The following is a 24,879-nucleotide window of genomic DNA, read 5'->3' on the forward strand; positions in this document are numbered from 1 at the left end:
CAACAAAAATTTCTGTGTTTTATTCCAATTTGAATTCTATCGCTTTTATCGGGAAGACCTTCATATCTCAGAATGATATAAAACGAAAATGGCAGTTCAAACAATTATAACTGGTAATAAGCAGAACGTTGTAGGAATGTTGATTATTAATTTTTCATTGAATGTGGAATTTATAAATATTCTATGTTCAAATCCAACCAACGATTAAATATCTATTATACGTTTCTACGTTTTTCTACGCATCACACAGAAAGTTTCGAGGACCTTTATGGAAAAAATATATTTCATTTATCCTTTTTTAAGATTCTCTTCGCTAGCAACAATCAGAACAAACATGTAGCTTGTGATGTACAATTCCATAAGAATGCTAGAACGCACCAATCTATAACCTCGCTCAATGACACCACAACAATCGGAAAACTTAATCTTCACCAGCTTCTAACTGCACCCAGCTGAACAGATTGCTTCTCTCACTCAAATACTGCAAGATACACGTCTCGTACATGTGCTATCTGACCCGTCTTTTTCTACTCCACTAAGGACTATCTCCCCCGCAAAACGGTAATCTATCGTTGATTGACGAGATTTGTTTGAATTAGATCACATTTCGCTTCCAAAGAGCTAAGCAAACACTACATCGAACGCCTCACAACTGACCCCTCGAGAATCATCAACAAATATCCCCCCGATGTCATCCATGTCTCGTTATCTTTCGCACTTCTTCAGTTACCTTTTACACAGAAAATGTTGACGTTAAGACACTCGGATGAATTGATTCTATTACGATAACTCCATTTCTACAAAGACATAATTGTGTTCATATCCAACACTTTCACCCCAAGCCGACCGAAACGCAGAAATTCTTGAATCACGACGTGTCACTCTGCGGGATCGAATAGAACTGTGAGATAAGTGACCGAAGATGTTTTCACTAGCCGATGCTGCCGAGCTGATTATGTTGATGATGATGATGATGATGATGATTATGTTGGAAGAAGAGAGAGAGAATCCTGGGCAGCTGCAGCAGCTGGCTGTGACACATGCTATGATATACCATTGATGCTCTATTGTTTTCTTCGCGATCCCAACTGTTCAAGGGTAAATATTATTGGCGGGAGAGAATTTGGCATACCAAACATAGTATCTGCTCCAAGGTCCAGAGACAGCTAAACAAAACTGAGAGAAATGGGGAGGCGAACATAAACGGTCACGAATTTTCATGAGAGTTTTGAACCCAAAAGTGCGCAAGCGTGACCACGAGACGAGATTTTGCGATGGTTGAAATGTGAAAGTTTTCAGAAAAATCGTTTTTTTTTTGGAATCGCTACAATTCAGACAATCTCAGAATCTTTGAGTGTTCTCAATAAACATATCAACAATTCCTTAAACCTTCATATTTTTGTTGAAAACTGAGACGAAATCTAACAATTGGCTTCTTAGTGATGCCGAATTACGCGAGATGCTAAATATATAATAACCCCGAACATTTTTTTCCCATACCCATAACATATTTTTCCAGTATCATTCTTTCCCTCAATAGCATCTTTTGGTGAAACGAAGAAATGAAGTGATAGAAAAATAAGCAAAAAAAAACAGTAATCAGGAAGGTAGAATCTAACTAAGCAAGATTTAAAACCATAATTATTATCCAACGTCAGCCGCAGATCTGCCACGTTTTCCCGCAGATCTCAACAAAGTAACAACGTTAAACTGCAAAAGCAAATGAAGAAGAAAAGATCGAGTTCAGACTTGTCGACCGAATTTCGGGACGAATGTTTCCGTATACTGACTTACGAGTATACTGTCTGCTCACCTTCTATAAGATTACTCTCAATATATGTTATAATAATACATGTAATAAGAGTTTTGAGTGAATGTTCTAAGTAAGTGCTTCAAGAATCGTACATTATCATATTCATGTACAGTTTTTTCATAAAACTTTAAATTGGAAAAAAAAATCAATATGATCGGGAGAAGTTTTCAATCACTTTTTGCAGCAATGGACCGGAAATTCACATAACCACACAAAAACAGTCAGACGGCGTTTAATCGCATCTCGGGGTTGAGTGGTTAACGTCACCACCAGAAATAAAAATCATCTAGAGTTAGGCACTCCATTTTGGCAATAGCTTTGCTTCCAGTGGCCCCATGGCCTAGTGGTAAGCGTTGCGCTTGCCAAGATGGGGACTTCGGTTTCGATTCCCGCTCGAGTCAGATATTCTATCGTCATAGATCGTTTTTCTGACTTGCACTGGTAAAGGGGAATTGTCTAGGGTGTGGTGGGATGAGCATTGGGCATTGCCAGTCCCTAAGAAAAGCCACAAAAACCCGGAAACAGCTCCTCTAAGCGAATTGACGCCGCTATAAGCGTCTTTACCCAGTCCTGGTAGTACTCGGGACGTAAAGCAGGACTCCTTCTCCTTCTCCTTCTCCTTCTCCTTCTCCTTCTCCTTCTCCTTCTCCTTCTCCTTCTCCTTCTCCTTCTCCTTCTCCTTCTCCTTCTCCTTCTCCTTCTCCTTCTCCTTCTCCTTCTCCTTCTCCTTCTCCTTCTCCTTCTCCTTCTCCTTCTCCTTCTCCTTCTCCTTCTCCTTCTCCTTCTCCTTCTCCTTCTCCTTCTCCTTCTCCTTCTCCGTTTCATGCAAATTGAAGATATTTGGCATCAATTTTTTTTCTTAAACCCCAATAAAATGTACCCCCCGCCGTTATTTTGCATAGGACAGTTTTCTCGTGAGATGGTTTTTAAGAAAGTTCCGTTAGAAAATTCTAGATAACCATTTTCAATGGCACTCTAATGGTCATATAGGCGCCATGCGAATAAATTGTCATTTTTGAGCGCGATCTCCCATGTAGTTTGTTTACAGCGTCATTAATAACAAGTTAACTGTTTTGGCTCGACGATTTTCGATATGATCTGGTCCATTTGGAACTTTTTCAGGAGGGCCAAAGGTCAATAAAGATTATTAACTTGAGACGTTTGAGAGAGAAAATTCGTCATAAACGTCCAGATTTGTGGAAGGATATTTTTTTCTTTTTTTTATGACTATCCGAGATTTATCTCCTACAATACTTATTTATTTTTTTATCTTCGACTTAAAAATCGTACAGACATTTTCATCTATTAAGTCTAAGTCTAAACACGTTTTTGGATACACCAAAGTCAAACACATGAGCCACTTCGTTGAACTTGTTGCAACAGACGTCCAGTGGATTATTCATTCCATAGGTGGTGCGGTGGTTCGATCGGCGGAAAAAATCTGATTGTCTCGTCACTCGAGGAGGTGTGTTGAAGCGGAGTTTTGCCAATAAGTCAATGTGCTTAGTCAGGACATCAAAGACGAGTAATCGCTGAAGAAGTGCTCGTCTCATTGATAATGTTGACAGGTCAATCAGCATAAAACGGTTTTCGTACCCTGATAGATTTGTTCTATCTCTCCAGTTAAGATTCCTAAGAGCATAACGGATAAAATGCTTTTAGACTCGCTCTATCCGATTTATGTGGACGACATGGAACGGGGCCCAGACTTGTACCCCGTATTACAACACACTAAGCACCAAAGAACAGTGCAGCGTTTTCAAACAATATATATCGCCAAAGCATTTCGTGTTTCGTGTTTCGAAGCCTAGCATGGAATATGCTTTCGCAGTGGCTGAGACGATGTGTTCCGCAAACCGTAGTTTACTATCTACGAGAATCCCCAGGTCCTTTACGACACTCGTACGCTTCTTGGCACCACTGTAATGTACCTGCTCATCGATTGATCATGGTGATCGAATTTTTGACCAAAAATGGCACGAATATGATTGAACAAGCACCGTTCTCTTCACTTATGGTAACTTTTTCCTATTTCCGAAACTCAAATTACCGCTTCGTGGAACCTGTTTTGACAGTATTGAAGGCATAAAGATCAATTCGCTGCGTGAACTGTAGTCAATTCCTGAATACAACAATGAAAAGTTTTCCGATAACTGAATTGTTCGTTGGAAAAAGTGTATTGCTTCAGAATGGACCTATATTGAAGGCGACAATATAAATTTAGATGATAAATAAAGCATTTTCCTCGAAATCACAATTTCCCGGTATATATTTGACTATTGACGAATGAACTATAAAGTTTAAATTCTCTTTAATTCAAAGTTTCCATTTCCTGTATGAACTTGTATCCTTTAAACGGGTCAAATGAGTTAACGTGAAATCCTGGACTACATTACACACAATGTACACAAACCCATTAATACTTTTTTCTTCTGTTTATTCAATTATGCAAAAAAAGACAATCAATTATCAATTTTAAACACAAATCAAAATAGTTAAGATCTATATAAATAAAAGCCTAAGTTAAATGAATCTATGACTACAGAAATATAGAAATAGTCCTATGTCAAAAACCGCACACATCGGATTTGTAAGCTAAGTTTTGCTAAGAATCTACAGTTTGTGACAATTTTAGATCTGTTAATCTATGTTTTATTAAAAAATTATCGCAAACTCGATGGTGTGCTCATTATAATGCTGTGAAACCAATTTATGGGCTTATGACAGCCACTGAAGTATTGCGCGACTCAAATACTGGATCAAGAGCACGGTCCCTCCTATCAGAAGTGTATGATTTGATACTTCTGTGTTATCTGTACTTCTGATGCGTTGTACTACATGAAGTAGAACTAGCGCAGAATATTTGCAAACCAAAGGATCATCTCTGAGTAACGTTGTGATCTGACTCAATGCACTGGTAATTTTTCTCGCTGTTGAAAGGGACAGTCTAGTCGAAATAGCCATTAATAAGGTTTTATTAAAATCCAACGATGAAAAATTTTCCTACTGAAAGTAAATATCCTTATAAGATTATCAAACCAGGCGAAAGACCTTCCGGACTCGGTCCAACGGAGGAAGAGGGAATGTTGGAGTGCATTGGTCATTTTCATCGAGAATTACAAGAACGGTCAAAATCGTCTAAAGAAGTCGAAATTTTTGAAACAATTCAAGCTCGACACATGTTATAAGTATCTGAAAGCGAACTGAAAAAGTCGATTTGACGAACTGGAAACTACGATGGTTCAGAAAGACAGCTTTTGCTAGAGATACCAAGACTCCGTAGACATTTTAAGGCCGCTGAAATTAATTCTAATGGTGTCAATTATGAGATTGCATTTGATGTGTTACAGTACATCATGAAGTGGGACTTACAACCATCGCTTCCAAATCTTACAGTGAATTCGAAACTTTTGCTAACCGCGTATGTTTCTATGGCATCTTGTGAAGAGGCTTATCAGAGAAGAAATAAGTTAAAAATTTGAGTTCAACTACGGGGCAGCCATGTTTAACACGTTGAGCCCCGTATCGTTATTACTGCACATTTATTGAGCCCGCAACAAGAGAGCAAAAGCGCACTTAACGGAAACACTTGTACAATATCAGTGTCGGTCTCAGCTCCCAAAGATATTTATTTGATAAGATTTATTCGAGTCACATTTCGACATCTAAAAATATACTATATTTTATTTATTTTCTTACTTTGTAATTATCAGTCCCTGTGACGATCGCGTGAAGATTTTGTGATTTCTTGTTCGTCCTATCTAATAATACGATACGTTTCTTGTTTCGATAAATTTGAGTTTTCATTCGAAAACGAAAACTTAGTATTATTGGAGAGGTGACACCCTAGTAACCCGACCCGGGTGTCACCCGGTCACTGCCTACCCCAGTGACATTCGTTTGTTGTTACATGATACGAATCATGATACAATGACACAATTCGCGTTGACGGCGGAATGGTGTCGACATCTGGATACGACATTAGTTTGTATGAGGCCAACTATGCTCTATCAGATTAGTCGGCCATGAGGCAGTTTTAAATTCCTAAAATTTGTATGAATTTTTTGTGGGACTACGTCTAACCGGAATATATGGAGGGTAAAATGAAAACCTAAACACAGAACATGCAGGAAAAAATGAAAGATTTCGAATGCTTATAGCTCGAACATTTCGTACTGGATAGGAGAGATGTTTGCATCACTTGATAGGGAATATTTCTACGCATCTATCGCAACTAACAAAATGTTGTTTTTCATTAGATAAACAATTGAATAACTGTAAAATATTAGGCGTTATCTAAACGCCCTAACTGCATCGTTTTGATTGGCCCGATTTACGGTTTCCCTAACACAGCCATCAAAACCAAGCAGCCTTGGGGAAATCGGCATTGCAAATACATGAAAGTAGGGGGACTTTTGTTCTCATCGAAAAATGTTCCCTAACACAGACTTTAAAACCAAGCAGCGAAATCGGCATTGCAAACACACGAAAGAGCCTAGAGGCGAGTGAACTGAAAAGTTTAAACCCTCTTAAAGCCAAAAAGAAGAAGAAGAGCACACGAAAGTAGGGGGAGCTTTTGTTCCCACCGAAATGTGTTCCCTAATAGAGATTTCTAAACCAAGATGCCTGGAGAAATCGGTATTTCAAATTCATGCAAGTCGGGGGTATTTTTGTTCCGACTGGAATGTGTTTCCCTAACACAGACTTCAAATCCATGGAGCGTGGGGAAATCGGCATTGCGAATTCATACAAATCGGGGGTATTTTTGTTCCGATTGAAATGTGTTTCCCTAACACAGACTTCAAAACCGAGGTTTCTGGGGAAATCGGCTCTGCAAATAAATGCAAACTGCGAGTACTTTTGTCCTTGCTTGCCTTTGTGCAGAGTGGAATATGTCTGTCCTATCCTGATCTTCTAAACTTAGGAACCTGGGAAAATCGTGCAGACACTAGAAACGAATGAACTTCAAAGTTTCAAGCAAATTCGAGATTCGAGAAGTATGTACACTTTTGGGATGTAAACTTCAGAGGGAAATGTAAAATAAAATAATCGTTTGATAATTTTTTTTTGTCTTTATTGGAAAGATTTTCAGCCTTAGGCTGGTTCATCAAACGTTTGATAATTCTTCCGTACATATATTTTGTTCTAGTCATCATACCAAACGTAAAAGGTCCGTCATTAAATTTACTTGTAACGAAGAACAATCAATCACAATAAATGAATTGACTTTACACGGCATTTGTTCATTTTTTTCACTCACAGAGCAAATATATTGAACTCAATTGAATTTGGAAACTGTTTCATTCAATCAAGAATTTAATCAATACAAACGTATGATTGCTAAGCTAAGGTAGTTCCACGTCAACCTTGCGGTTATATCATAGATATAACCCACTCATTTTTTTTTCTTGGCGTTATTTACCTACTAGAAGTACGTTGTTCTGACCCTAATTTAAACTATTTTCTATGAATTTTCAGATATTCTCTCCAAAACCTACCATTATAATATAAAATTATCTTTAGACACAAGAAAAATAATTTTCTTTGGAAACGATTTTCGATGTAATTTTCTACATTATTTCTATAAGGCTTTTGTTGCTTGGAACCGATTCAGAGACGATAACGATAACTGTCAGATTTATTGAATCGAGTTCCCAGTGGATATCTCAGATGAAGAAAACGGTAAGAAAGGATTCATTTCCTTCTCAATTTGTTATTTTCCACATCAGCTTACCATCGGGAAGTACATACATACCTTCGATCGGGGCAATTTGCTCGCTTTCGGCCGAATTACATTCTCACGAGAGAAATAGCTTGTATGTGAGAGATGCCACATGATTTTTTTTTCAAATATCTCTGCATGACACGAATAAATGTTTTAAAATGTTATCACGATATTTCTAAATCATGTTCGATAAATCACACAAACAATTGTTTTCACATACAGTAGAACCCCGATTATCCGCGAAATAGTCTGGCTAGATCATCGCGAACAACGGAACGCGGATAACGCGATATACAACTAAAAATAAGGTGTAAACACGAAATAAAGATATGTCAGCATGAAAACTATATTCTATCAATACAGAAAACATTAAACTATCCATCTGCAAGGTCGTGTGCACCAGTGGTCAGATAATATGAAAGCATTGACAAAAACAAAAGAACAAGCGCCTACGTCTCACTGACAAATTTTGGGAAGCTCTATAGAATTACTATAGAACTCGCTTTCAATACAGAATGATTACAGATGATTGAGGGTTAACTAATCTACGTATTGACGTAGTTGTTACCTTAATTTTTAAGAGCATGATCAAGATAAATCAATTCTCGCTTGGGGGTGCTTATTACACACTTCAGTACCTCGCTGATACATACTCGTGCATGTGTATTCTTCCAATTTTCGCTAAAAATGATTTATGGGAAAGGGAACTGTGTGTCCCTGAGCGTCCGCGGGATAATCGGAGACCGCCCGAAGCCGAATGGTGACTGCCTGCTGATAAGATGGCGGAAGATGCGCTGTGTCACGTTAGAACGGGCCAACCAGAAGTACCCAGAGGGCCGCACGCGGGCTGCGGGACGCATTTTGAGTATGGCTGTATCATCCGGGGCTCTAGCAACCCCATCCCAACCATCACAAATTGAGTGTAGGTAGCATAAAACAGGGCTCGCGCTCAGGGGGCTCATATATTGTTTACTGTTTGAAGTCAAATATGTTCAACATATGATTACGTTGGATATTTTCCTTAGGCAAGCGATGTTTGGACACCCATCCGAAAGCTTTCTTAGCGATCTGCATTCAAAATCACTGCTGCAGGATCGCCCTTTTTTATTTAAGGCTATTCATGGTTTCAGGATTTCATGGTTTTCTATGCTGGGTACAAAAAGATGGTCGCAAAGGATCCCCCTGGTTCCATCCCAACCAACACAGGTCAGTAACGTTTACCTTAGAGATGGGCAAAACAGTTCTTTTTGATGAACGGTTCAGTCACTAACCGTTCATCTAAGTGAATCAGTTCTTTTGAACCGTTCTTTCGCTCTTTCGTTCAGCGGTATTAAGAACAACATAGATTGTTAGCTGGAACCTCACATCAATAGACAGCTATTCATTATTGTCGTTGGATTGGATAGAAGATTTTATTTGTATGGGATTTATATTTTTGAAATTTAGTGGGGAAAGATAAGATGCTTCTTTTTTAAAAATCGCAAACTGTATTCGAAAATATGTTTATCAGCCGACAATAGTATATGTAATAATTTAATGCACACAAAACATGTGCAATTTTTCATATTTTCTATTGAAACAAAACACAGGTTCCATGTAAGATCATGTTTCATAATGTTTCAATCCAGCAGCGATATTTTTCCATTTTCACTAGCAATCAATCATACAAACAATCATAATAACACGTACATTATGGTGGCAGCGAAAATGGTCATGTCAAATTTCAAAAACCGACCATGTACATTTTGTTCATTAGCCCAAACAAAATTATCTGTAAGGGTGCCTCAAAGCGCCCAAAGTTTCGATTTTTTGATCCTCGAAAATCTTCCAAGGCGGGAGTAAAAGAAATTTTGAAAATCGAATTTTTTTTCGATGCCAAATGGCTTAAAAATGCATAAAACGTCGAGATCTGGTGTCATCTCGAGAAACTTTGCACAGATCATTTTTTGGGCCAATAAACAAACTGTACATGTTCGGTTTTTGAAATTCAATGATGATTTATTTCCCATACATCCATTACCATCCTAACGTACACGTAATAGGCAAAACAATGGATTGAAAACAACGAAAAAACATGTTTTTCAACTTGCCCCCACTAACAGATTTCATGTTTACCTTATTCATGAATCGCCCCAGCTTCCCCAAGTTTTTTCTCTGATAATCAGGAAGTATATGAATGTTACGCGAAATTGAAAAAATACATTGAATTTGAAATATATAGCTTTGCCTTTAAAACTACAAAAATCTAATTTAATGTTTAACCCAAAATTTAGTATACATTAACAAAATAAACCCTGCGTTATGCATTTTGCTCGTAAATCACAATATTGTTCTATTATTCTTGCAAGCGTTCTCGTTATATTTATTCATTCCGTCCAGTGCAATTCAGTTCAGCTGAATTCGTTCGCAAACAGTTCGCCCGCAAACAGTTCGTTCTCAAACAGTTCACTCTCAATCGGTTCGTTCTCAAACAGTTCTTTCCCATACAGTTCACTCGCAAACAGTTCGTTCTGAATCAGTTCATTCACAAACAGGTCACTCCCATTCAGTTCGTTCTCAAATAGTTCTTTCGGAATCAGTTCTTTAACACTCCTATACTCGCGCATTGGTCTGTCAGACCGAGAAATCAATAATTCGTTCATTTCTCAGAAAATATCAACACTACGACTTTGCGATTCTCTCTAGCGTCGTTATTCGTCGTTCGTCATCGTTTAGCCTATCGCATGTGTTGGTACAAAGGGGACGTGTGCCACTTTTTTAACACTTTCGGTCTGACACACCGACGCGAGTATAGGAGTAACTTTTTTGGACAAGTTCCATTTGTCATATTCTAGAATATTGTTGGATGAAATGTATAAAATAATGTTAGCGACGTGGAATATTAATTGAATATAATGCATAAGATCATTACCAGACTATTCTTATTTGATTTCAGTCCCTTTTGTAACGAACGAACGTGATGAATTATAGAGGTTTTAAACTTTTCAGTTCATTCGCCTCTAAAACGTGGAGGCGAATGGCTAAAATAAAAGTCCCTTTTGTAACTGGATTGAACGGACCTATATATTAACTATTCGTTGATATTCGTCGACGAATATGTTAGATTTATACGTTCAAAAACAAAATATGAATGTTTGGCTTTCGTATAGTTATTCGCTGAATGTAATGGTCATACATATACACACTTTGTGGAAGAATTGTAAACAGTAAACTATAAACTAATCGGTGGCTTATGGTAATTTTTAACAGTTACAGTTTCGGGGATATTTTTTTATAATGAACAATATCGACAAGAAAACAAGAAAAAGAAAAGGAAGTTCCAAGAAATCCTTTTAAATAATATTTTTATGCCCCATCTAAAAAAACATTAATTACGCTTACGATACGCTAAACGATGACGAACGACGAATAACGAAGCTAGAGAGAATCGCAAAGTCGTAGTGTTGATATTTTCTGAGAAATGAACGAATTATTGATTTCTCGGTCTGACAGACCAATGCGCGAGTATAGGAGAGTTAAAAAACACTCCTTTAGCGAACTAGTTCTTTCGTACCGTTCGTGAACGGTTTGCCCATCTCTAGTTAACCTTTCATTGTAAATACCGTGAATACATATCACACAGTTCAGTTGTACCACAGTCGAACAACGAGTTTAGCAACACACCCACTCTACTCTAGAGATGGGCAAAACAGTTCACTTTGATGAACGGTTCACTCATTAACCGTTCATCTAAGTGAATCAGTTCTTTTGAACCGTTCTTTCGCTCTTTCGTTCAGCGGTATTAATAACAACATAGAATGTTAGCAGGAACCCAACATCAATAGACAGCTATTAATTGCTATCGTTCGATTGGACAGTGTACGTATGGGATTTATATTTTTGAAATTTAGTGGAGAAAGATAAGCTGCTTCTTTAAAAGTCGCAAACTGTATGTGAAAATATGTTTATCGATCGACAAAAGTTTATGTAATAATTTGATGCGCACAACATATGTGCAATTTTTCAAATTCTCTTTTTGGACAACACACAGGTTCCATGTAAGATCATATTTTATAATTTTATAATACAAACAGTCACGGTAACACGTACACGCAATAGGCCAAACAATGAATTGAAAGCAACGAAACAACTTTTTTCTCAACATGCCCTCACTATAATATTTTATGTTTACCTAATCCATGAATCGCCCCAGCTTCCCCCAGATTTTTCCGAATAATCAGTATATGATTGTTACGCGGAATTGAAAAAATACATGAAATTGAAAATATATAGTTTTGCTTTTAAAACTACGAAAATCTAATTTAATTTTCAACCCAAAATTGAGTATACATTAACAAAATAAACCATGAGTTACATGCATTTTGCTCATAAATGACAAATCGTTTTATTTTCCTTACAAGCGTTCTCGTTATATTTATCCATTCCGTCCAGCGCAAATCAGTTCAGCTGCACTAGTTTGTTCGCAAACAGTTCGGCCGCAAACACTTCTTTCTCAAACAGTTCGTTCTCAAACAGTTCACTCTCAATCAGTTCTTTGCCATACAGTTCACTCGCAAACAGTTCGTTCACAAACAGTTCACTCTCCAACAGTTCACTCTCAAACAGTTCACTCGCAAACCGTTCTTACGAAATCAGTTCGTTCACAAACAGTTCACTCGCAAACCGTTTTTACGGAATCAGTTCGTTCCTTTCGTTCACAAACCGTTCGCTCGCAGTTCGTGGGGAGAACTACCGTTCTTTGAAAAAGAACGACCGCTCGTTCACTCTTTTCAGCGAACTAGTTCTTTCGTACCGTTCGTGAACGGTTTGCCCATCTCTACTCTACTCAGTGGGTATATTTTCTAAGAAAAGTCAACTGATACGTCAATCACATTCGTTTTTGCTTTTGTTGGTAATTTTCTGCAGTTTCACAGCAGCAGAGGCAGCAGTAGCAGTTAAACTTTAATTCGAAATAGTGAAATCTCTCGGCGAAGTGTGTTTTTATTTCTAGTGTGGCAATCGTTGTTTCATCCTTCGCGAGGGCGCGCCATTACTTACATAAGCTGGTGAATTTCGAGCATCTGAAAAGGCAACCGGAACCAGCGAAAAAACAAGAGCTTAGCGATGTCGAAAGCAAGCAAAATCGTAAGTAGCTTTATCATCGCTGTTTCTGACTGACTCTCGCTCATCTACCTACATGGATGGTTGCCCGAGAGGAAGGGGGAATGACGATCCGAATTGTAATATATCACACAAAGCGATTGAACCAAGGGAAACGATTTGCCGGCGGGAGACGATTAGCACTAACCAAAATTAGCTCACTTGTTTTGGTTTGTTTTGATCACAGGTCCTTGGAGGCTAGCGAGCCGAGTATTTTTAGTTCCGGAATATACCGTGTCTAACCTCAACGAAAGGATAGCTCTCAGCTGTCAGGCGAATTTGCTTGTTTTGTTTTTGTACCTGTTGTCAGTGTTCCTAGCTTATTCGGTATGGTTTAGAACATTTGAACGAGAACCTGTTCAAAACGTACCATGAATGACGAATTATTACAAGTTTCTGTTTCCACAGGCTTTAATGCAATGTTTCTTGAAAACAAGATCCTTGTCACATGAAGACAATGAATTATATTATTTATTCGAACAATAACATTCACGCTATAGTTTCCAATAATTCGTCCTTGGAAAGTATTGGCAAGTATTGGCTTTGTTCATGTTTATGAATGCTATTCTCTATCCGTAATAAGCTCTCTATGTTTAAAAACATTGTTCATTGGATTGCAATTGGTTGGACCTATCAATAAATTTCTGTTTGAATTCCAGATGCTTCGAGTCCAGTCAGCTGATGGTACCAAACGAGTCGAGCTATATAGCACCAGCACTCTTCGGGAATTGTATGAACTGATTCACAGCACATTTGCCTATCAAGACTACGGATTTGCACTGTTCAAGGAGAGAAATGGAACGAAAGAGGTATGTTTCGTTGCACTTTATTATTCCATTCAAAAACGCTCATTTTGTCCCCTCCCCCAGCTTGTCTCCAGCCGATCTCAAACAATCAAAGCAGCCGGCCTCAAGCACGGTGACATGATCTATATGAAAAACATTTCAGGTCCTTCAACTTCCAGGGAACCCGTAAGTAGTCTGCTAAATTTTATTCAGAATCAACTCGCTAGCCTAGATGTTGTTTATTTAAGGAGAGAAGCTCGTCGGTTGCTTCCAATGCATCGAACAGTAGCTCCTCGTTCAATGGAGCAACTGGCTTCAGTAGAGAAGCGACTCCAAGCACAAGCTTCGCAGCAGCTGCTTTGGTGGCGTTAAATGGAGAGGATTCGGTCGACGTAGAATTATATAAACAGGATGGACAAATTCAGCGAAAACGCGACGAAAAATTGTGAGTTACACTGGGCGTCAAAAAAGGGAACAGTTTTCTAAGGTTTCGATTCACTATTCTAGATGTCGTCACAACTCGAACGGATGCTGCGTCCATTGCTCGCCACTAGAACCGTGGGATGAGAACTACCTCAAAGAGCAGAAGATCAAACACTTTTCCTTCCACTCGTATTTGAAAAAACTCACATCTGGCGTGGATCGCGGCAAGTTTGTAGCGCTAGAAGATCTCAACTGTAAAATCAAGTCCGGTTGTCGTGACCATCCACCGTGGCCTAAGGGAATTTGTTCCAAATGTCAACCTTCGGCTATCACACTGAACCGGCAGACCTATCGTCACGTTGATAACGTGATGTTTGAGAATACGGGAATCGTGGAGCGGTTCTTGAACTACTGGCGCACCACTGGTCACCAACGTATCGGGATGCTCATCGGCTCGTATGAAGTACATCCGGACGTTCCGCTTGGCATTCGTGCTCGCGTGGCTGCGATTTACGAGCCACCGCAGGAAAGCAATCGCGATTCTATCCGTCTCCTGCACGATGAACACGAGGCGGAAGTTGATGAGCTGGCTCATCAGCTGGGGTTGCGTCGGGTTGGTTGGATTTTCACGGATCTGTTGGCGGAAAATGCTGCCGCCGGGACGGTAAAGCAATTGCGCGGAATTAAGACACATTTTCTGACTGCCCAGGAATGCATTCTGGCTGGACATTTGCAGAATAAGTATCCGAATCGTTGCAAGCACGCTTCCAATGGGTACTTTGGATCGAAATTGGTCACCGTGTGTGTTACAGGTAGATCTGCGTTTGATTTAGAGAGAAATATTTTAGATTTACATGTCCCATGTTGCTTTGCAGGAGATGACAAAAAACAGGTGCACATGGAAGGTTACGCCGTGTCAGCGCAGTGCATGGCACTAGTTAGGGACAACTGCCTCCTTCCCACGAAGGATGCTCCGGAGTTAGGATATATCCGCGAGTCGTCGGATAAGCAGTACGTTCCGGATGTCTACTACAAGGTAAGTGACAAATGTTTGTTTTGAAATCTGAATAATTACAACAGTAATATCTGCAACTGTACTGACTCAGTTAAGGTGGATTTATCGAAATTATTTCCACATATTTACATTTTTACTTAAGACGAGGGGTTAAAGATGGGAATCGATTGACTTTTGTCAACTCGAAGCTAGTGGGCCGAAATATTGATTCGAGGCAAATTGATAAAAAAATTTCCAGCGCATCTAACGAAAGGTACAAAAACAGAATAGTTTTTCAATGGTTGTGGGGTGACGCTGTCCAACGCCCAATGCATCACGGTCAATTTTTCAATATACCCTGAACAAGGAAACTAAAGGCCGTAAAAGGTACAGAAAATTTTGTTACATTCTCCAAATCGTGACAACTCGTTCATTGGGCCCTGTAGATCAAAATGGACACCCATGCTTTGCATTGAAAATCATTGGAACAATCTGTTATAGATAATAATCTGGAATCTCATAGATTTTCAACATCATGGACAGACCAAAATGAACAGAGGAATTTTTCACCTGCGAATTAATTTATTAGCTACCACTTACCATCAATTTCATTTAATTTTGTATATCTGTATTGGGCAATAAACTCGGTTTATGGCAAGTATGTGCGGAAAGTACATAATCTAAAAAAAAAAACAAGAATATGTAAACTTTTCTACAGTATTGCAGATTTTGGCCAATGTTTTTGTTTGGCGATTTTTCGTCATTTCACATTGAAGTTTCTTTAGCACCAATAATCAAAATAACACCGTTGGTTTTCGTGAAAAAAAATTACAACTTGGTCGTTAAAGGAGCTGAATTTAGTAATACAAAAACTCCGGGACCCAGGGTAATTCGCTGAAATTTCGCGAAAAGCACAGTGAGACAGTTGATATAAAGTTTCTATTATGTTAGCACAAATAGTCCGGTGTTTCTTGTAGTAAGCTGCAGTGTGTAGACAGAGAGAAAGGTAATACAATGGTTGTTACCGCCGTTATACAAAAGTACTACAACGGAACGGTTCCATTGGTCTTGAATCCGGTCGAAATGTTTACGACACCGTTCAGAAACTATCCTTATCCGCTTTTATTTATTTACTTATTTTATTTATTTCATCTGAATATATGCTGTCATGTTCAAAATTGCTGGGGAAAAGTGGCGTAACAACCCAAATCTTTACGTCACAGATTGTAAGTGGTTGTAAGTGGTCAGAAATGTAAACAATATCGTCAATATCAATATCAAAAAAACAAACATTCGGAACAGCCCGTCGTTGGAAGCGTTTTAGTCTAGTATTCATCCTTGATCCGGTGGTCCTCGTTGAATTCGACAACGTAAAGCTTCAGCAGATTGGTTGAAGTCGAAGAATTCGTGAAAAACATTGAATCGTGCTGACATGACATGGCGAACTGAGCCAAACGGGGTCCAAGATAAATAAAGGACAAGTATTCTCTCAGGTGCATAGATGTTCATCTCCGCAAAAACACCAGCGCTATCTATTTCTACCAACAACACTTTGGCTGCAAACATTGTCTGGCTTACCTTCCTTCTATTCTGAAGCGTCTCAAGATCCAGTAACTGACAGCGGGCATCGTAGGGTGGAAAAATTAAGTGCGCTGCACATACAACGTCCCGTCACCATAAAGTCAACGTGAACGAATGAAATGTCAAATATTCTCCCATGGAAATCGTATTTTCGCATTCATATACACCAGCAACGGCCACTTCGACATCGGGAAAATAAGTCCAACAGAATAGTTGACGGAACTCTGTATGATTAGCTCACTTCATAAGGCTTTTGCTACACATACATGCAGATTCTTTGTTGGGCAAACATCGCTTGTTTACATTCGTAGTTCGAAAGCTTCGTAGTATTTTCCACGGATTGTTTTTGATCAATTTGTTTAAAAAATATATTCATCTTCTATCAGGTACCTGGAAGTCATAACTGGGGGTTGGTTCATCTTTCTGGTTAAATATGTCCTCAATTTCAACATAATCAACCGCTTTTTATTTGCGGAACTAACCACCGATTGAGGATATTTGCACACGAATGTTCATTATAGACAACTTTTCACGAGACCAGTATTCTGAGGCATAAAGCATAAAGCCTACATGGGAACAAGCTTCACCTGATCCGACTATACAATAGGCAATGTGCAGTTTGCACTGTGCCTGTGGAGTTTTTTGAATAGTTAATCTGCTTCCATTGACATGGGTCATAGCCATAACAGAAATTTCAATATTTTTTTTCCTGTCTAAAAACTATATACACTAAAGTCGCTTTTTACGCGTTTTTTATACGCGGTTTTATTTTACGCGGTTTTTGGAATTCACGCGGTTTATTTTTACGTGGAGTTCGGAATTTACGCGTTTGTTTTACGCGGTTTTTTCTACGCAGCACGTATCAACCGCGTACAAATTCAATGTGCTAATTAATGTGACTTTTTACGATACAAGTTATATATTGTATCACTGATTAGTAGCTGAGAAATAAAAGGAGATACAGATATCATGATTGCAGCATACAAAAAAAAATCAGTTAATCAATTGTTTAAATATGAGTTGCATTTTTAATTAATAATTCACTGTTTGTTAGATTTTTATACTGATTTAAAAATTCACCCGGTTTATTTTTACGCGAATTTTGGAATTTACGCGGTTTTTGTTTACGCGGCACGTATCCCCCGCGTAAAAAGCGACTCCAGTGTACTATTTATTATGTTGTTCGCATGCTATTAATATAGAGTAGTGCGTAATTTTTGTAATCATTTCGCTAAAATAATTATTTAAACAAAACTCACTCTTGTCGATCCATATAAACCTTATGCAACTATCACTTTTGCCTGCTCATCAGATTACCAATACATATGCACGCTGCAAGCGCCTTATTGTATCATTCCATGGGAGATGACGTAAGGCATAAAGGACGATATTTTTCCTGAATAGATACGATCCTTGCAACCCACAATGTTTGATATGGGCACCAAACCACCATGCCGAAAACAAATCCAACAGATTTGCAGGCGGTGAAAAAATCTCATAGGAAATTGTTTTTGAGGACAACTTTATATTATAATATAAAATCTCAGTAAAAATGTCGGAAATGTATAGACAATTGGTTAAATAAGAATCAGGAATGCGTGTTTTAGGTAATTCAATAACATGGTGTGAAAAATTTCATTTAAATTTTAACATTTTAAAACTGGCTTCGTGTCTTCTAATCTGATAAAGATTACACTATAGACTTTGGGACCCAAATTGAAAGTCGCCACCAGACGTCGACACTGACAATTGAGCTGAAGAGCTGTTCATAAAGAACAGCTCTTTTAGATGAGCTGAGCTGATCTGAGCTGTTCATCATGATGAGCTGGATTGCACGCCTCTAATCCGAGATGCGTATTAGCCTTGGATATTATGTCCAAGGATGGAAAACAAGGGAGCATGATGTGATTTACGATTTATCGCAAACTGCACAGATCGCAATCTGTGCAAACTGCGACTAACTATTAATCCTCACCCATCATAACCAAATGATTTTCTCTTGGTAACTCTGAGTTGACCAAAGCATTGCTAGACTGAAACTAGTTCTAATAATTGAGTTACTCTCCGTCCTCGTTTTGTTTACAACTCCTAACAAGAATTTGCTCCATGGGAATGAGTGTCTCTATGACGTACGCTTTACGATTCTCGCTCTCTCGTCCGGGCGTTCAATTTTCCTTTCCGAGCGCGTTTACTTCGATGAAACTGGGTAAAATAAAAAAATGCGCTACAGCAGATAGGACGACTTTCATGTTTAATGTTTCACAGAGGATTTCTCAGATGGTGTTTAAATTAATCTACAAGAGACTACAAACAATAATCCCCCTCAAATCACTAATTTTATGAGTTAATGTAAATGCGTTATTGGCCAAGGCTATTACGACATCGAACACGTGGTCTTGCGAGATATATTTTTCCGCCAGCCCAAATACAGATCTCTTTTTTCGGGCCCGAGTAACCTGATGGCTAGAAAAGACCTTGATTACCTTGAATTAATCAAAAAACATAAATTAGCGCAAATATGTCAACATGTGTTTTTTTTTGTGTAAGCACGTAAATGTTTGCTCATAAAATTTTTGTATTGTGGAACTCTACATAATTTGTATGCAAATAGACTATCCACAGTTTGTGGGGGGGGGGGAATACTCATACAACTCAAATGGATAATGATTCTCTGCTATCACAAAGCTGAGAAATTTTTTGACGTTTTGTTTTACTATTGATTCATTCAAAAAAATACCTTATTTTTAAATGTTTTCTTGTCCTGAGACTGACTCACCATATTGCACTGCTACTAAAACCGTAGGCTAACTTCAAGGATATTTTTTATTCATTTTCGGCGAATAATCAATAGAGTGCCGTGTTATGAAACATCAGAATAATAGCAAAAACAATATTACGAATCTAAGGTGTTGGACAGGTTATTCCAGACGACATTGGAATATATTCCATCTAATCATCTTCAGAAAGGTTAATGACCTTCAAAGGTTAAATTTATCTTGGGCACATTGAATTGATGTTCATGACTTCCAGTCGGATGTTTATCAGCTCTGATAATAATTGTGTGGTCCTCACAAAGCATATATTCCAATGCCATCAGTTCACTGAAATTCTTCGCATACCGTTTGATGATAAGGTAGGATGTTGATAATCATTTGCTGCGATACCTATTATTCCAACAGTATTCATTCGACAAAATGAAGACTGAATACCTGAAATTAACCAGATTTAACCATGCAAATCTGCGGCAAAGCAGATGCAAAGAGATGCAACAAGTTCGAAGGGATATAAAAAAACATTAGTCGTTCGATAAATCTACTGCCAGATATGTCGGAAGTCCACGATATATGAATAAAATACGTCCATAGTAATTCATTATATTTATTCGCAATGAAGAACGTAACCACACAGAATTGAATTAATCAAATATGTGATCCGTTTTATCTACAAAATAAAAAAGGGTCTGAAATTCAATCGAATTCGAAAGGTGTTTCGTGGAGTCACTAATTGAATTACTATTGGAAAAATTATTTGGAGAGAACTGTGAATGTTCAGAATTATTGGTATCTAAAAAACGATTTTGGGCGGGATGAGATTCGCCCAAATCTGCTGGTAATAAAATTAATCAATTGCATCCATTACCCGTCTGCTGTTCATCGGGCGGGAGACGACAGCAAAATAAAATCGACACGAGACTGAGTCAACCACTCACTGCGGACAATACAATAGAGAATTAAAAATCCCTCGACGAGTGTCGTAAGATTTCAGTAAGATCGTCTCTTGTTACACTTTCCGATCAAGAACTTATCATCCGCTCTATGGAATGGGATTAACCGTTTGTGGCTTGCACTCACGATAAAACTTGAGTAGTAGAAGTAATGCTTCGAGAGTGCAAGCAGTGGGGATTCCGTCTTCATATTGCTTTTTTGAGATCTTGGTAGCTCACCGTTCCAAGTATTCTCTCTGTGTACATATGAAGAATAAAAGAGCATCGCCTGCTGGGGGTGATTTTAAAATATCCGACTAGAGGGATATACTTATTCTCTCTTAACTTTAGAAAAGGTCCTATGTAACAAAAGTAAACAAATCGAGTTAATGGATGCACGCTCTTAGTTTTCAATCATTGAATGCATTACAAAAACAATCGTTTATGTATCTATCTTCTTCATCTTTTTATCGCCGATACAAAAAATATCCAATGTGCAGATTCGTATTTTAAGCACTCGGCTGTTACTTCGGACGCCACTTTCCTCCGACGCTCGGAACGTCCGAAGTAACAAAGCAGTCAAAACAACACAAAGTCGTACTTCGGTCGTTTTGGGTTTTTGTTTCTTACAGGCGTTGTTAGCGATTTCAGTGCAATTCAACGAGTGATAACAACAATAATAAGTCTTTAGAACGAAATGCTGATATTTGAATTGATGTTTAGTAGTTAGTTTCAGATTCGCATCGTGCAACGTAATATGTCCAATGTGCAAATGCGGGCAGTCAAAAGGTCCAATGTAACATTTTTCGCTCCTAGTCTTCAACTTTAATCTCAAATCACAGAACAACAGTTACGATTGGTTTTTCAGAGTTATTCTTGACTGCTAGTGGTGAAAGTAGCGATAGAGATCGATACCTTTCAATACAATTCGCAGATTAATGTTCGGGTCTTCAACTTCGTTTTTCTCGAGTTGACGAAAATGTTACATTGGACCTTTTCAAAAGTTACGCGAGTATTCATTGATCGTTGAATGTGATTTTTTACCATCCCTGATTATGTCCGATTTACTTGCTTGAGCATTTATTACAGAACCAAGCGTAATTCCAAGATCACGCAGCAAAGGAAAAAGATCGATCAAATATGTAAACGTTATTGGCTTGAGTTTTTGGTGAAATGTGATGATGTTGCATTTTTTAACACTTTTATTTATTTATTTTTTTACTATGACTCTACATCCCACTGGGATTGCTGCATTGAGGTACTCCTGTGTTATTAGAGAAATTCTCCGAAAGATCAGTTCTGAATCGCACACACAGCTTTCGGTTGGTAAGGTACGACCGGAACTAACAAGTGAGCCTTAAAGCTTTCTCATGTTTGGCTAGCAGCATGTCATAATTAACCCTATCAGAAGCAGTCTTGAGAGTGGTGTGCACAATATCCACCTCTGATCTGTTTGGATAAAAATTCAGCAAAAAAAGTGTTGATCAGCAGAAATATAATTTTTGCAGCAAGAAAATCATGTGTCGTTGAATATTTTTGAACAGGCATAAACATAAATTAATATTTTCATCCTTTTGGAAATACACCCTGCTGTACAGAGATATTGAATAGCTTCGACAGCGGCAATATGAGCTCTGAAGAGCAATTCTTTAGTACACGGGAGAGAATTCCATTGGGACCAGCAGTGTTGAAGAATTTCAGTATTTTATCACTCGACACAGGCTGATGAAATTGTAATATAATCAAAATTGAAATATCTCTCGAAGTATCCCTCACCGCATCTCCAATCTGGCTCGACGAGGCGAAATAATTGTTAAAACACTTTTGAAGTGCTAAGCCGGGAGTTCGCTTTTTTCCAGTGAAGTGCATGCAATTCTGTTACCCAGGTAAATTTCCAGAATTTCTTCCGTTTTGTTTTCACAAACGACCAGAACTGCCTTGGATTACGTGAATGCGCATTGTATATCTTTTGTAAAAGAAACAATTTTAAGTTCGGTATTCCTTGCTAGCTACTGAGAGCAAATGTTTAGCCATTGAATTACGGGTGTTACAGTACTTGCGATGTGCCCTCGATCTCAGTCTGCTCAACGTTACACAATCAGATACTACTATGCCCACGATCTCCTCGAAGTAGTTAACGACTTCATCTATCGACAAGCAGGAGTCCGGGAACTGCCAATCTGCCTGGGCGAGTAAATGAGCATCAGCAAATTAGTTGATATTTCCAAACAGGATGGTGATTGTCAAGATCGATCAAGGTCTCTAGAGCTTATATGAAGAATTTTCCGTGATTGCAGCTTCATCAACCAGCGCAAAATCAGGGAACCGAGAGTGAATATTCATAATTTTGTTGATTTGCGTTAGACTATGCTGAATCCAGAAGTGTACGGAAGGAAGTCGACCACAAACTCGAATGTAGTGAAAAAATCGGTGTAGTTAATCACTTGACCGCTCATAACGTGTGCAAACAATCCTAACGGTGTGTGGTTCGAATTGCTATGTCGGTTTTTGTGCCGATTACCTTTAGCCTCGGAACAGATCGATTAGAAGACCAATCAAACTGTGATTTCTGATGGATTGGTTTGATCGTTCGATCAGTAAGTAAATGCGCAACCATTTGGCCACGGTGACTCCCAGTCACGCTTAAGCGCTTATAGTCTCCACTTTATGGACGTTCCTCGCGTTGTGTTGTAATTCTCATAGCTCCTTTTTCTTGAAAGGTGATCATGATGGTGATAGGTGCTTTTCGGTATTTTCTCGTACAGTGAGGAGAGATTGTATTCTCGTAACATCTTGGACATTGAGTAGTTGGCGCCGGTAGTAGGTTTGGGCGATCTTGGAACGATATATAGAAGATCGATCTTTTCCATTCCGACTTCCGATTTTCCGGATCGATTCTTCGTACTCGAAAATATCGGTAAAATCGATAATTTTCTTACGATTTTTTCGATCTCAGAATTTTTTTGTAGAATTTGTTTTTCCGTGTACATCGATTTTAATCTCACCCAAGACCACCGAACATATTCTACGAACATATTGTCAATATTTCGATCGCTTCATTAAGCTTGCTGACAAAGTCAATCTGATTCTTCGATTATTTACTTCCGTACAAATGCTGACAGGATCGCAACTAGCGGCAGCTACTGAGTACTGCAACCAGTGGCTCACACGATCACTGAACTAGATGGTGACATCCGTTGTTTTATAGAACTGGCGCTAAAATTTAAATTTATATTTCATTAAAACAAAAAATTAATTGAAAATTGAAAAAAATAACTTTCGACTTTCAAAAGATCCTTGGTCGCGATTTAAACAGTGTATTGATCTTTACTCCGTTTTGAGAATCGATTCGTCATGATCGATCATTTTATAAAGTTCGCCCTATCCTAGTGATAAATCAAGGAGAAGCAGTTGTGTAAGTTCGGTCCTTACAGAACAAGCGGTCACAAGTTATATTTACGCCATCAATTGATTTTCAATTGATTTAATTTAATTAATTCCATGACGATACAAGATGAATCCCCTAAAATGCAATTTTTGTGGGCCTTCATGTTTTTTTTGTGGCCTTAATACAGAGAAGCAAAATAGAATACCTCTGATGTTTGAGTAGATATATGAAATTTGTATTCCCTGTTTAAAAACAAGACGGCTCTTATATTTATAAATAAAAATGTAAGGCAAAATCTGTTATTAAGCGGAAAACCCGAAGAAGGGACGGTCCGATGTTAGCCTTCTTTATTTTGTTGTGTTCGTCTCTTCCCGTAGATCAATATAGTGGAGAGAAAAACCGGAAAACTCTGAAGGAAGGTCGGAAAATTCGGAAAATTTCATTCCCACATGTTCGAAAATGACATCATAATTAGCGTTGTTAGTCCATTCGATGTTTGCGCTATCGAAATTGATTTTTGTTCGTAAGTGGAAATGGATTTTCAGGCGAAATAACGCATTACTATATCTTATATCTATCAATCTATATAAATAAAAATGTAAGGCAAATTCTGTTGGTAAGCGGAATACCCGAAGAAGGGATGGTTCGATTTTAGACTCCTGTATTATGTTGTAATCGTCTATTCCCGTAGATCAATATAGTGGAGAGAAAAATCGGAAAATTTCGGGAAAATCCTGAAGGAAGGTCGGAAAATTCGGACAATTGAATTCCCACATGTTCGAAAATTACATCATACTACTTATTGATGAAGGAGTAGACTGAAAGCTATAGCGTGATAGGTGCCAATCAGGAATAATCTGTTTGATAAAATTTATAATCCTGATCGGCGACGCAGACCAAATTTCCTTGGGCTCCAGAATAGCTTTATCAAGGTGTTGAAGTCTGCGTCTAGTTAGAGCTCCGCAGTTACAGAGCAAATGTTCCGAGGTTTCGCTTTCGGCATTACAAAAGCGACAAATATCATCTTGTGCTAAACCTATGTTCTTAAGATGGTATTTACTCGGGCAGTGTCCTGTTACAAGACCAGTGAATGTGCTTAAGTCTTTTTTATTAAGGCTTAGCAGCTGTTGAGTAATTTTAATACTCGGCGTAATAATTTTTTTCGCCTGTTTAGGTTTTGCAACCATCCAATTGCATCACTTATCCAACTTATTCAAACTTGGGATCGAATATCAAATCGTCCTTCAAGCTTCCCCAGGTATGGTTTGGAAGCATAGGAATTTGTGTATACTTGTCAAATATCGAAGCTAAAGATCGTATGCGTGGCG

The 24,879-nt window shown here is 38.3% G+C and overlaps 2 protein-coding genes across 4 annotated transcripts in view; one reads left to right on the plus strand and one right to left on the minus strand.

The window, feature by feature from the left end:
* LOC129775770 (soluble guanylate cyclase 88E) overlaps positions 1-889 on the minus strand; it is a 129,243-nt gene extending 128,354 nt beyond the window's left edge. For all 3 annotated transcript variants that reach the window (XM_055780853.1, XM_055780855.1, XM_055780856.1), the window contains exon 1: positions 731-889. The gene's annotated coding sequence lies outside the window, so the exon portion shown is untranslated. The remainder of the gene's footprint in view (positions 1-730) is intronic.
* Positions 890-12,413: 11,524 nt separating this feature from the next.
* LOC129775296 (nuclear protein localization protein 4 homolog) overlaps positions 12,414-24,879 on the plus strand; it is a 48,070-nt gene continuing 35,604 nt past the window's right edge. Inside the window, exons 1-6 of the mRNA XM_055779864.1 lie at positions 12,414-12,662; positions 13,337-13,486; positions 13,547-13,648; positions 13,711-13,907; positions 13,970-14,697; positions 14,761-14,921. Of these exons, the coding sequence (XP_055635839.1) occupies positions 12,642-12,662; positions 13,337-13,486; positions 13,547-13,648; positions 13,711-13,907; positions 13,970-14,697; positions 14,761-14,921 (1,359 nt within the window). The 5' untranslated portion in view covers positions 12,414-12,641. The remainder of the gene's footprint in view (positions 12,663-13,336; positions 13,487-13,546; positions 13,649-13,710; positions 13,908-13,969; positions 14,698-14,760; positions 14,922-24,879) is intronic.

This window comes from Toxorhynchites rutilus, chromosome 3 (assembly GCF_029784135.1).
Source record: "Toxorhynchites rutilus septentrionalis strain SRP chromosome 3, ASM2978413v1, whole genome shotgun sequence".
Taxonomy (NCBI): Eukaryota; Metazoa; Arthropoda; class Insecta; order Diptera; family Culicidae; genus Toxorhynchites; species Toxorhynchites rutilus.